General features: G+C 48.5%; 1 protein-coding gene across 1 annotated transcript; it reads left to right on the top strand.

Annotated features, from left to right (window-relative positions):
• Nucleotides 1-1,622: 1,622 nt before the first annotated feature.
• On the top strand, nt 1,623-9,213 carry LOC128949032 (protein ecdysoneless homolog). The gene is given in 12 exon segments (XM_054293827.1): nt 1,623-1,907; nt 3,989-4,087; nt 4,234-4,359; nt 5,119-5,204; nt 5,959-6,065; nt 6,486-6,663; nt 7,108-7,175; nt 7,253-7,329; nt 7,331-7,474; nt 7,997-8,150; nt 8,153-8,297; nt 9,140-9,213. Coding segments are annotated over 11 exon segments (1,380 nt in total). The 3' UTR covers nt 8,209-8,297; nt 9,140-9,213.
• Nucleotides 9,214-12,026: the final 2,813 nt, after the last annotated feature.

Here is a 12,026-nt window from a genome sequence, read left to right as displayed (position 1 = left end):
AATGCCACTGCGGTGACATTGAATTACATTGCAATTAATTTTAGGCCCTAAGTTAATTTTGTTTAAATATTTTTGTTCACATTGCAAGATGTGGTTCTTTCCTTCTAGAGATAAGACAGATCGCACTGAAACAGCTGTGATGAAACACTGATAAACACCTGCCTTTGGATAGAAGAAGATACAGTTTGTTGGGCCCTTGATCCTCTCACAGGTTGCACAGGTGTCAGTGCTGCACTTCCTGACAGGATCATTGATTGTTATCTCTTCTGGTTTATCTTCCACAGATAACACAGGAGAGTGGGTGGTTGTTCCACATTATGGCTGTTATCCATTGTAAGCTGTTCAGTGTTTCATTGCTATGGATACAGGAATGCTGGAAGAATATTGTCTCCAATTCCTGAGACAGTCACTGCTGATAGATTGGTTCCATCATATGAATTCACTCATTTTTATAACAGGCATTATTCATAAGACACCATTACCTTATTTATAGCTAGCATTTCATTAACTTTGACATATCTTTGTGTGACTATCTACAAGACATGGTGTCACTTTGGGATCTCTCTGTTTTGTTCTGCAGCTGCAGCTGCATCTCTTTGAACAGGCTGTCTGCAGCCGTTCCCTGCACTGCCTGCTCAGCCTTCAGTCCCTTCTCTTGTTCCAGCAGAGTTGCTGTGCCTTCACCCAGGGCTGTCTCATGATTTTCCTGTGTTTTCAGAGTTCCAGGATGAGATCTCTGGGCTCGGTCAAACGCCTCATCTGAACTGAGGTCCTGTGGTCTTTCCTGACCCTTTTGTGACACATCCTCATGGGACAGGGCTGTGACCTGCTGAGGGCAAGGCTGCTCCTGCTCTGTGGGAATCACACACAGCCCCAGTTATTCTCACAGGAGCACTCCAGCAGTTTGCTGTGTTGGGGCATCTCATAGCTGCTATTCTTGAGAGATTTGTTTTTGAGGTATGTGAGGGAGACCCTCCCAATGAGGGTCTGGGATCTAGACAGGCCCTGGCTCTACCTGGTCAGAAAACTGGCAAGAAACCCAGATATTTTCTGCCTCAAAACTATATTCAAGTCCCTTGGCCTTGGCAATTTGACCCTATACCTATAGGACAGCTGGATCAAAATCAATTAAATTTAAACCTAAGATGCTGCGAATTGAGGTACAGCTCCCTAAAAGCAGAGATGACGTCACTATCCCCGTAGATTAATTAAATTGGAATACATTAAATAGAACAAGAGTAAACGAGCCGAGTAAGTCAGAACTGACCCAACTCTCGAGTCAGGGGATAAGAGCCGGTTACAGGGATTTAATTGCGTTCCGTCACACCGGTGCTCAGGAATGGCGGGAACCATCTCCCGTCGGGGACAGGGGGTGACCGGGCCGTCCCGGGGCCCTGCTCGGTGCTGGGGGCAGCGCGGGCGGCAGGCCCGGGAGCGGGGCCGGGGGATCACGACCGGGACCACGCTGGGGCTCGGGGCCGCGCCGGGCACCGGGGCAGCGGCAGCCACTCACGGCTGCAGCGGTTTCCGCGCGTATCGCGATATCACCCTCAGCGCCGCCGCCCCGCCGCCGCCATCGCGCCGCTTCTGCCCGGGGGCGGAGCGCTTTGGGCCCCGGCGGGATGGAGGCGCTGCGGCGGCCGGCGCTGCCCGAGGACGCGGTGCGCTCCCGCCTGTTCGCGGCGGCGGCGGGCCCGGGCGGCGAGGCGCTGCTGCGGCGCTGCGCTGAGCTGGCCCTGGTGCGCTTGGCCCCGCTCCTGGCCGCCTGCGTGTGGCAGCGGCAGCCGTTCCGCCTGCGCTACGTGCCGGGCCGCGGTGAGCCGGGAGCGGGCCGGGAGGCGCGGCGGGAGGAGCGCCCGGAGCGGAGGGACTGGGAGGGGCACCCGGCGGCCGGGAACCGGGAGCCAGTGAGGGGGAACCGGTGGCCGGGAACCGGGAGAGTGTGAGGGGGATCCGGGAGCGTGTGAGGGAAAAGCGGGGGGGTAGAAGGGGAACCCGGCGCCCGGAATCGAGTAGCCTGTGAGGGGGAACCCGGGAGCGTGTTAAGGGAATCAGGCGGCCAGGAACCGGGAGTGTGAGGGGAAACCGGAGGGGTGTGAGGGGAACCCGGCGGCCGGAATCCGAGGAGCGTCTGAGAGGGAACCGGGGGGGAGATCGTTTGAAGGGGATCCGGCGGCCGGGAACCGGGAGCTTGTGAGGAGGAGGCGGGAGAGTGTGAAGGACACCTGGCGGCCGAGAACCTGGATCTTCTGAGGAAAATCTGGCGGCAGGGAACCGGCAGCGTGTGAGGGGGAGTTGAGCCCTGTGAGGACGACCCGGTGGCCGGGAACTGAGGGCGTGTGAGGGGAAACCGGGATAGTTTGACGGCAATCTGGCGGCCGGGAACCGGGAGAGTTTGAGGGGCACCCGGCGGTTGAGAACCGGGATCTTTTGAGGAGACTCCGGCAGCCGGGAACAGGCAGTGTGTGAGGACAACTGGGCCGTGTGAGGGGGTCTCGGGGGCCAGAAACCAGGAGCGTGTGAGGGGGACCCGGCGGCTTCCCCGACTCTCGGTGTCACAGCACGGGTTAGCCCGGTGAGGCATCTGGTGCCACCTCCCTGGTGCAGCGGGGCCATCCCCGAGCACAGGACACAAGATTGTGTCAGCAGGGTCTGGGATATCCGCAGTGAGGGAGACTCCGCAGCCCGTGTGGACAATCTGTTGCTGGGCACGGCGTTGCTGAGCCGCCTCTCCTGTCTGTGCCCCGTGCAGGCGAGATCCCGGCGCACTTGGGCGGCACCGCGGTGTTCGGGGATAAGGTGGAGGATGAGTGGTTCATTGTGTAGCTGCTGCGGGAGATGAGCAGGGAGTTCGCGGGGCTGGCAGCCAGGTAAGGTGGGTGCTGCTGAGCTGCTTTAGTGGGAGGGCTGCCAAGGGGCAGTGCCTGTGCTCTGAAGGTCCTGTCTTAGCATTGCCCATCCTTGGAGGTGTTTCCCCATCCCAGACACGTTGGAAGTGTCCAAGGGCAGGTTGGATGGGGCTTGGAGCAGCCTGGGCTAGTGGAAGGTGTGCCTGGCTGTGGCAAGGGTGTTGGAAGGAGGTGTTGATCTTTAAGGTCCCTTCTAACCTAAGCCTTTCTATGAGTTTATGAATATTAAAAAAACCCCAGCAGACATGGATTCAGAAGTGTCCCTGAGGGTAGGGAATGCTCAGGGCTGGAGTGTTGCTGTTTCTGTAAGGACACAGGCTTTGTCTGGTCCAGGTGAAATAATGAGCAGACACCTTCACACGAATATGGATGGCTGCTAATGGAATGAATTAAAATGGACATAATTTATTTGGTCATTAGCAAAAAATTGTTTAATTATTTTCCCCTACTCCAAGATTCTTACAAGGGCTGGAACAGAAGACCAAAATAGATTGCAAGTGAGTACCTGGACTGTCAGGCTCATACTTTCCTTTTGTTTGAGGGAACAGACAGAGTGAGGGAGTTGAGAAGGTTGCATTCAGGGCTTTTCTTAGCATCAGGAACCAGCAGAGGTCGCATGTGATACCTGAAATGCTGCTTTTTAGTTCCTGTGATGTTCTGAAGCAGTTAGGATATCCTGGTTCTCCTAAAGCACTTCTCTAGTTGAAAAGAAACGTGGTTTTTTTGTTGTTAAGGAAACAAGATGTATTTGATGAAACGTGTTGCAGTTCAAATGGGGATTTTCCAGAATATTAAGGATTTTTCCTAATGTATTTAGAATGACAAAAGTTTATATTTGCTTGGGGATTTCAGTTTGGAACAAACATTGTATAGCCTGAAAAGCAATTTATCAGAAAAATCTTTCTATGATGTATTTTGAATGCAGTCTCAGGCACTGCCTGTAATATGGGTGCCTCCAAAGCCAGTCTGGTGACCTGGAGGGAGTTTGCTGGCTGTCCCCAGCCCAGTCGCGCTGCAGGGAGTGTTTGTTTCTGCTGTGGCTGTTGCAGGTGACTTTCACTCGGTGTTTATATGCACAGCTGGTGCAGCAGCAGTTTGTTCCAGACAGACGCAGTGGATACACCCTGCCCGCCCCAGCTCATCCTCAGTACGGAGCCTGCGAGCTGGGCATGAAGCTGGTAATGATTGCTGGGGCATTTTGGCCTTGGCTCATGCATGCCCAGGGAATGGGTCCTTGTCTGGAGGTTGCCTGCTTGTCCAGAGAAATGTGAGCAAAGTCTGTCACACCTTGAGAACCTCTTGTTGTTGCATCTTTTATCTGCAGGCTCATGGCTTTGAAATGTTGTGCTCCAAGAGCAGTAAAGTGGCTCCTGATGCCAAGAGAAACGTGTTAAGCGGTCCTCTGTGGGAGAGATTCCTCAGGAGCTTGAAGGAGAAGGATTATTTCAAGGTCTGTGAGTATTTCAGAGTCTGTGGCTTTTTAACATTGCAGGGAAAATACATTTTAACCCTTGAACTTGTGTGAGGAGCTTGAATCCTTATCTCTGTGTGAAATGAACGAATGTGTTTAAAGGGGACATGTGCAGCTTGTTTCCCTTTGAAAGTAATTTATTTTGGAAATTAAAAAGGAAAAAGCAAGATGTGGGGATTGATTCATTCATCTAAAGCAAGGGGAGAAATACACTTGAGTGAAGAAAACTCCCATATGTGATTGTGTGAGGTGTGACTGATTTCACTGGTTTACATTTCATTTCCACCCCTCTAGAATTCAATATTCTTCAAGATCCATACATAACACCATCGACCTATCTGGGCCCATGCAAGTGTAATTTTTATGTGTGTGTGGTTTTTGTGACTTCTGGGGGTTTTGGTGAGGTTGTCTGGTTTATTTTTTTTTGTTTCTTTTTTTAAGATGCCTTTCACTACTTTTTTGATGTTAATAAATGGGACATAAATTGACTACTTGTTTCAAGGTTATCAAATTGGACAACACTATTGAGATTCTTAGCTCCATATCCTTTAATAAACTTCAAATACAGGAATGCCCTTTGCAGTATTGAGTTCCAAGTGTAGATGGCCAAGAGGTTTTAGTTGTTTTGGTTCTCTCAGCATTCCTGTGTGACCAACAGTCACCCTTAGAAAGCCTGACTGGGAAGAGGAAGGGGAGGGAGAATTGTTTGGGTTCATGCCTGTGACTTGCATTTAACAGGGAGAAATGGAAGGATCAGCCAAGTACCTGGAACTGTTGCACATGGCAGAAGATCACTTCCAGCAATCTGTTGCAGTGCCAGAAAGGTGAGAGCTACTTGAAATTCATGAGTGTCATATATCCTACAAATCCTGTAAGTGACCTTTGAAATGCTTGTTACAAACACCTGAACCCTTTTCTCCACTGCACATTGAACATGGGAGCTGTGGCCAGGACATACAAGTACTAATTCCTCTGGAATGCTCCACTGGGAGAAGTTCTGGCTTGAGTAACTCTTTTATCTTGGTTATGTGAAATGCTGAGCTCTTCCAAGTGGATTCCAAGTGGTGACTGCAAATCAATTTTTGCTTGGTTGACTGTAGAAAGTGTAGAAAAGTTTCATTGAAAAGCAGTCCCAGTGAATAATGAATACAGGGTAATCTATCTCCTTTGCTCAAGGAGCTGGCTGTGGATTTCTCTGGATAATCAAATCCAAAAAGTAAATCACTGCAAAAATATCTGAGGCTTTGCCAGCCCATAATATCTTGACTGTTATTTTTTTGAGTTTCCAGTCTGTGGTGTTTAGGATCAGGTAATCTTAATATTTACCAAGGCAAATGAAATGTAAAGGAAAAGAGCCATGACCAATGGGCTTTGGAGCCATCAGCTGGGAATTGCAGGGACTGACTGTGTCCTGTTTTGGCCAATGCTCTGTGTAGTGCTCTGGTACTTCCCCCAGATTAATTTCCCTTTTTGATGTGTTTGCACAGAAGGAAAATGGAAGAATTCAAGTGAAAACCTGAATGCAGAGCATGTGATCCCATTGAATCCATTTCAGTAAATTCAATGTTTTTCTTCTAGCTGTGATGAAGTGAGCCCAGGTGATGAAATCCTGACACTACTACAGACAACCCCCATTGATGTGAAGGAATTGGAGAGAGAAGCAGCTTGTCTTCCTGCAGAGGATGGTGAGCTGGATGGGGGAATTATTCCTATTACAGATGATTATTTGTGGGGGTAGAGGGGCAATGCTGACAGCTGTGAAGGGAGAGCCAATCCAGCCTTCCTTAAGACTAAACACTGGGTTGGCTCTCCCAGTTTAGAGTAAGCCTTTCTTCCTCCACTTAGTGGCCCAAGGCTTCTCAGTGACTAGAATGGTCTCTCTTAGTTTGAGCTCTGCAAAGCAGAGTTTTTAAGTAGTGACAAGAAATCTGCACTCAGTTCTTCTCATCCTCTCTCTGGCTTTGCTGTGTGTGACCCAGGACCAGCACAAGAGCTGAGCTGCAGAGCTGAGCTGCAGGATGGTTGCAGTCCTGTCAGTCAGCTGGTTGGGGCCTGTGAGCCAGCAGGCTTGTGCAGAGTAACAGATGTGTGCTGTGTTCTTTCAGATGACAGCTGGCTGGATATTACACCAGGTGCTCTGGATCAGATGCTGAGGGAGACAAGAAATGAGTCCCTTCCTTCCCCAAATGAGGAGGAGCAAAAGTATGACTTGGAAACAGTTGCTGAGAGCATGAAGGCTTTTGTGTCCAAAGTCTCCACGCAGGAAGGAGCAGAAATGCCATGGTAGTAGCCCCTGGAGTGTGGCTCTGGTGTGGAATGTTGCACTGTGCTGCAGCCCTGTGCTTGGTTGTGTGATGCAGAGAATCAGAGTTTGAAGGTGCTGTGCTGAGCAGGGCCTGAAGCAAAGCCAGAGCAGTGAAGCTGTACTTGCTTTAAATCAGCTTGGTGCCACTCTGGCACTGGTGCAGGTTCAAGTGCTGCAAGCTGAGCTGGTCTCTGTTCCTCAGTTGGATTTTGTGGTCTTCACAATTTTTCTCCTTTATTCAAAGAATTCTTCCACTGGTTGTTTGATGTCTAATGCACACAGGCTTCAAACTTCTGAGGACTTTTAAATTCAAATGTCCCAACTTTGGTCCTGGCTTGAGAGAAATCAGTATGGCTTGTGCCTGTGTCAGGCTTATGCAAGCATAGAAGCTTCATTTCTTTAAAAATATTTTTAGATTTCAGGTCATCTGATGAATCCCATGTTACCTTTGATGTGGATTCTTTTACAAAAGCCCTGGACAGAATTTTAGGTGAGATTGCTTCTTTCTTTGAAACAAATGCCAGCACTGATTTCTTTGCTGTTGTACTGACACAACATCATGTGCAGGGGCAGACTCAGAGGAGCTGGATTGTGATGATGTGGATGAAGAGGAGGAGTTTGCTTTCTCAGCTGAGGATGATGAGGGAGCTGGATGCTGGGAATGGAAGGCAGGAGCAGAAGGTGTCTCCTGAGGAGCTCGTGGGCAGTCTCAAGGCGTACATGAAGGAGATGGACCGTGAGCTGGCACAGAGCAACGTTGGGAAAAGTTTCAGCAGCCACAAGAGAGGGGTGAGTGTGCCTTGAGCTCTGATTTGCAGCAGTAATTTCCAAGCAGGAAATGTGCTGCAAGTGGCCATTCTGAGTAATGGGATTGGAACCTTCCCACGTGCAAGCAAAGTGTGCTGGACCTGCACCATCATACATTTTTTATAAACTAAAGCTTAACTAAGCTTGGAATTTGCCCATCTTTTCCAAGGCTTAGTTCCATTTCCCTGTTTTTAGTAGTAGGGCAAGAAGCTGCAGCTTCACTTGTAAGGTCCTGTAGTAGTTTTCTCCCATAGGAAGCTGAGCCAGGACTCAGCAACACTTTGTGTCCTTCTCTTGGAATTTAATCTGGGTAATGGACAGTGGTGATTTTCAGCTGGCATGAGCATTTGGTGTCTGAATTCCTGTTTGTCAGGACTCAGGAGTGTACTGGACTTTTTTGGCTGCACAATTGCTGTTTCTTTTCTCCTGTGGTTTGCCCCTTTTTTTTCCCCCTTAAATGTGCTCATGCAATTTGATAAAGCTTTCTTTTTGTACTGTCTGCAGGCAAGTTCTGTTGGAGCAGCCCCATGTGAGAGTGCTGGCCCTGATTGTGGAGCTGAGGCTGCTGAGCTGGCAGCCCTGGCTGTGGACATGAACCTGGTGGCAAAGCTGCTCGAGTCCCACAGTGCCCAGGCTGGCCTGGCAGGACCCAGCTGGAACATTTACAGAGCCTGGGGGTGAATTTACCTGAGAGCACAGAGCTCACTGGCAGCTGAGCAAGGCAGGGAGAGCCTTTGCACAAGACATGGCTGCTGGGGAGATGGAGCACAGACACACAAGCAGGATGTGGGAGAAGAGGCCAAAGGTTTTAATTTGGAGCATTCTGTTCATTTTTGTGTCACTTCAGCAGAGTGAATTTACCTGCAGAAGCTTCTGTTTGCACACTGTCTTGGGTGGAAATGAGATTTTCCCAATGTTAGCACATTTTCAGAAATCTGGGAAATGATGTTGAATGCATGACTCAAATGAGGTTTTGTTTTATTACAACACCTCTCTTCCATTTTTTCATTCAGTGATCCAATTTGCCACATTTCTAAAATGTCCTTTTACCCATTGCTGAGTGGGGTCAATATCTGGGGAGCAGTTCTTGTTCTGAAAATGCTGCTGCCTTCAGGGGCAGGTGGGGAAATACCACATTGCAGGAAGAGTAATTGGACCAAATGTGTAAATATTGGCCAGCAGTATTTTTTAAATTTATTTCAATAAAAACAGAAATACATCTTGATTACTGAATTTTTTGAAGGTATGCATAACTTCCTCAGTGCAGTATCAGTTCTTGGAGTGGAAGTATTTTTGTAATTGTTCATTTTCTGAATGAATTCCATTATTGCTGAATGTTGATATACAGCTACTGCTGGCATGATGGGAGCCCAGGCTGAGCAGTTTGGGGTTTTTTTTCAGTGAAAATGTGGCTGGAAGGCATGCAGCATGTTGCTTTCATCTGGAATGACAAATCTATTTTAAATATGGGAACTTAGGTTTCAACAAGTTAAATTTGATACAAAATACATAAAAATTCTTGATACACAGACACCAACAGGGCAGTCCTGCTGGGTCCAAATCAGCTTCTTAATTTCTCTTTATTTCATTTTCATTCAGCAATGAATGAGTTGTCCTGCACTGATGTTGTGTAATTTCCTTTGTCAGCAGTTCAGGGAGAGCACTGGCAGGTTGGACAGGGATTAGAGATGGACAGCAAGAGCTGGGAAGTGTGAAGAAGGTTCTGCTACATTTCAAGCAATTTGGACTGCTGAGAGGTGAGAGACTCAGACAAATCTGTGGTGGAAAAATGGGGTTAACAGGGGGTTTGTAATTGAGACAAGGCTAATGAGCAGTTAGTGGTGGAAAACAGAGGTACTTGAACCTTGGGAAAGGTTGGTGTTTGACCAGGGAAGCTAATTTACACTGAAAATACATAAAATTCTCTACTGATGAGTAGCTAGATCAAGTTTAGATACTTTGAAACATAATTGAGTTGAAGAACATGATCACATTGAACTGCTGTGTGGCCTGTGCTATAGAAAAGGTCCAAATAGATGGAAGGGCTCTCTTAGTGCATGAGCAGAACTCCTAAGCTGAGGTTCAGAACAAAGCTGCTCTTTTGCAAACACTCCAGCTGCTGTTGCTGCTTGGATAATCTGACTTTTCCATCAGTGGGGCTGGGATTTCTCTGGGGCTCTGCTCATCCCAACTCTTTCCATTTGTTCAGCAGCTTCCCAGGGGAGCCCTGCAAGGCTCTGGGAGTGCTCCCAGGAGAGTTTGCCATGGAAGAAGAAGCATTTCCATGCTGCCTCTTCCACTGCTTTGAGGTAACACACCAGGCATCTCCACTTTTAATTCTGAGAGTGTTTTTAGTGAAGGAAGCCTGATGGAATTAATTAGGGAGGAGAAGTGGTGTGTGATTCCCTTTCAATGGATTTCTGTCCAAGTGTATTCTGGAGTTGTTTAACTGGTTAATTTTCCCTTATAGTCTGTGTTTCAACTGGGGGAATCCCCATTCACCTGCAATGTTGAGGGTATCAATGGAAAGGAACCCTGCCTTGGCCATTATTTCAGGGCTATCAATGGATGGGGAATCCCCATTTTCTTGCTGAAATAGATCACGGAACACCCTTTGTGATGGGATTTTATAGGTTTGAAATGAGATTAAACCTTCAATTTTCATAATCTTTAAATTGACAAGGAATCTCTGTTGTGCCTTTTTTTTAGCATTGAAATGGGTAGAAACCCCCACTGATTCCATTGAGGGATTTATATCGAGGGGCTACAAAGGCTGGAAAAAAAGAGGCACAAAAGGGCAGCAAAAAAAATGGTGGAAAAAAAGTTGGTAGAAAAGGGGTGGGAAAAAAGGTCTCAAAAACAGGTGGCGAAAAAAGGGCAGAAGAAAAAAAAATGGAGGGGAAAAATGGGCAAAAATTGGGGAAAAAAGGCAGCAAAAAACAGGGAAGGAAGGACAGAAAAAAACCAGGGAAAAAGGCAGCTAAAATGGGGGGAAAAGGGCAGCAGGAAAAGGGGGGAAGAGTGAAAAAATGGAGATGGCATAATGGTGTAAAGGTCGTGTTTAAGAAGCAGGAAAGCTCTAGAAAGGTGAGGAGAAAAGGGTGCTTAGCATGAGAGGAAAAAGGATGGAAATATGAGGGGAAAAGAGCAGGAGCCCCAGAGACACCCCCAGAGCTCAGGTCCCCCTCCCCAATCCCACAGACACCCTCAGGTACCCCCAAGAGAGCCCCTGCAAACCCCACAGACACCTGGGCCTGGATTCCTGCAGGAACACTCGGGAACAACTGGGCTCCTTGCAGTGGGATGGAAACAACGGCCAGGGCTGGGAATGTGTGCCCACTGTGCTGCCAGGCTGGGAATCAGCTGGGTGGGGCCGTGCCATGGCAAAGGCTCCTGAACAAGTGCCAGGTCTGTGGGCTGCAGCTGGAGCTGAGAAGCAAAGGGATTAGTCCAGGCAGGAGAACATCCCCTCATGGGGTACTGCTGCAAAGTGGGCATGTTTGGAACAGAGCCTCTCCTTCAGCAGCCCAACGCTGCCAGATGGAAACTGCCAAGGGCACGAGGCTGGGAAGTGAAGAGCAGAGCTGCTGTGAAGGTAAAGCTCCGTTCATTCAGAGAGATCACACAGGTCACTTGAGCACTGTTACAGGTAGGAAGCAGAAAATGAGAGATTTCCAGGAAAGCCTTTGTAGTTTGGTGGGGAAAAGGAGTTGTGCTATGCAATGGCTGCAGGGATGGTGATCCAAATGAGTTCTGAGCAGATTTCCTTTTTTTTTTCAATTGGAGAGGGTTATTAACCTTACCTGCAGTTTTAACGCCAAATAGTTTTGGAATCTCTTCTAGTTTAATCTAGCTGTCCTCCATGCTGCAAACTCACAGCAGCCATACTTAACTGTCATATGATGTGTGAATTTGCTTGTGTCCCTATCCCTAATGTCATCCTTGCTGGGTTTTCAGCTTCTTTTTAATGTGCTAGTAAATCTTCTGCGTCCCTCTGAGGTATTTCCATGGGTAAACCCACTGAAGAGCACAAGCTAAAGGATGCTACCTCCAGCTGAGCACAGGGAGCAGTGGGAAAGGATGTTCTATCAGCATTTTCTGTCCCTGTGCTGATACTGCTCTCCCGGGGAGGGAGCTGGGAAATCCCTATTTCTGCTGCTGTGCTCTTCCTGATGTGTGTCACAGCTGATGCCAACCCCATTTTCCCAATGTAATGAAGATTCTGGACATCTCTGAGTGTACCTGCTGGCCTTGGAAATGCCACTGATGGTTATTAAGGAGAAGGCAAGTCCCACCATTTCTGTGTGGGAACGGAAATGTGTGGCCGTCCCTCAGTGCAGCTCTTTTGGTGACAGCAGTTGGTGGCCATTCCTGGTGCAGTTCTGTTATCATTTTTTCTTATACCATTCTATTTTATTCCCTTGACACTTCCCACCCTTTGCCATTCCTCACTTCTTACCCAGCACTGCCCCAATGGTGCCTGGGTGCAGCTCTTTTAGAGAACAGGGCCCGTCCCAACAGGTGGCTGCTGCAG

Source organism: Melozone crissalis, unplaced genomic scaffold, assembly GCF_028551555.1.
Source record: "Melozone crissalis strain CALT ecotype California unplaced genomic scaffold, PUWL_Pcris_2 ptg000192l_1, whole genome shotgun sequence".
Classification (NCBI taxonomy): Eukaryota; Metazoa; Chordata; class Aves; order Passeriformes; family Passerellidae; genus Melozone; species Melozone crissalis.
The sequence above is the reverse complement of the archived record's forward strand: the minus strand, read 5'-3'. Positions and strand labels throughout refer to the sequence as shown.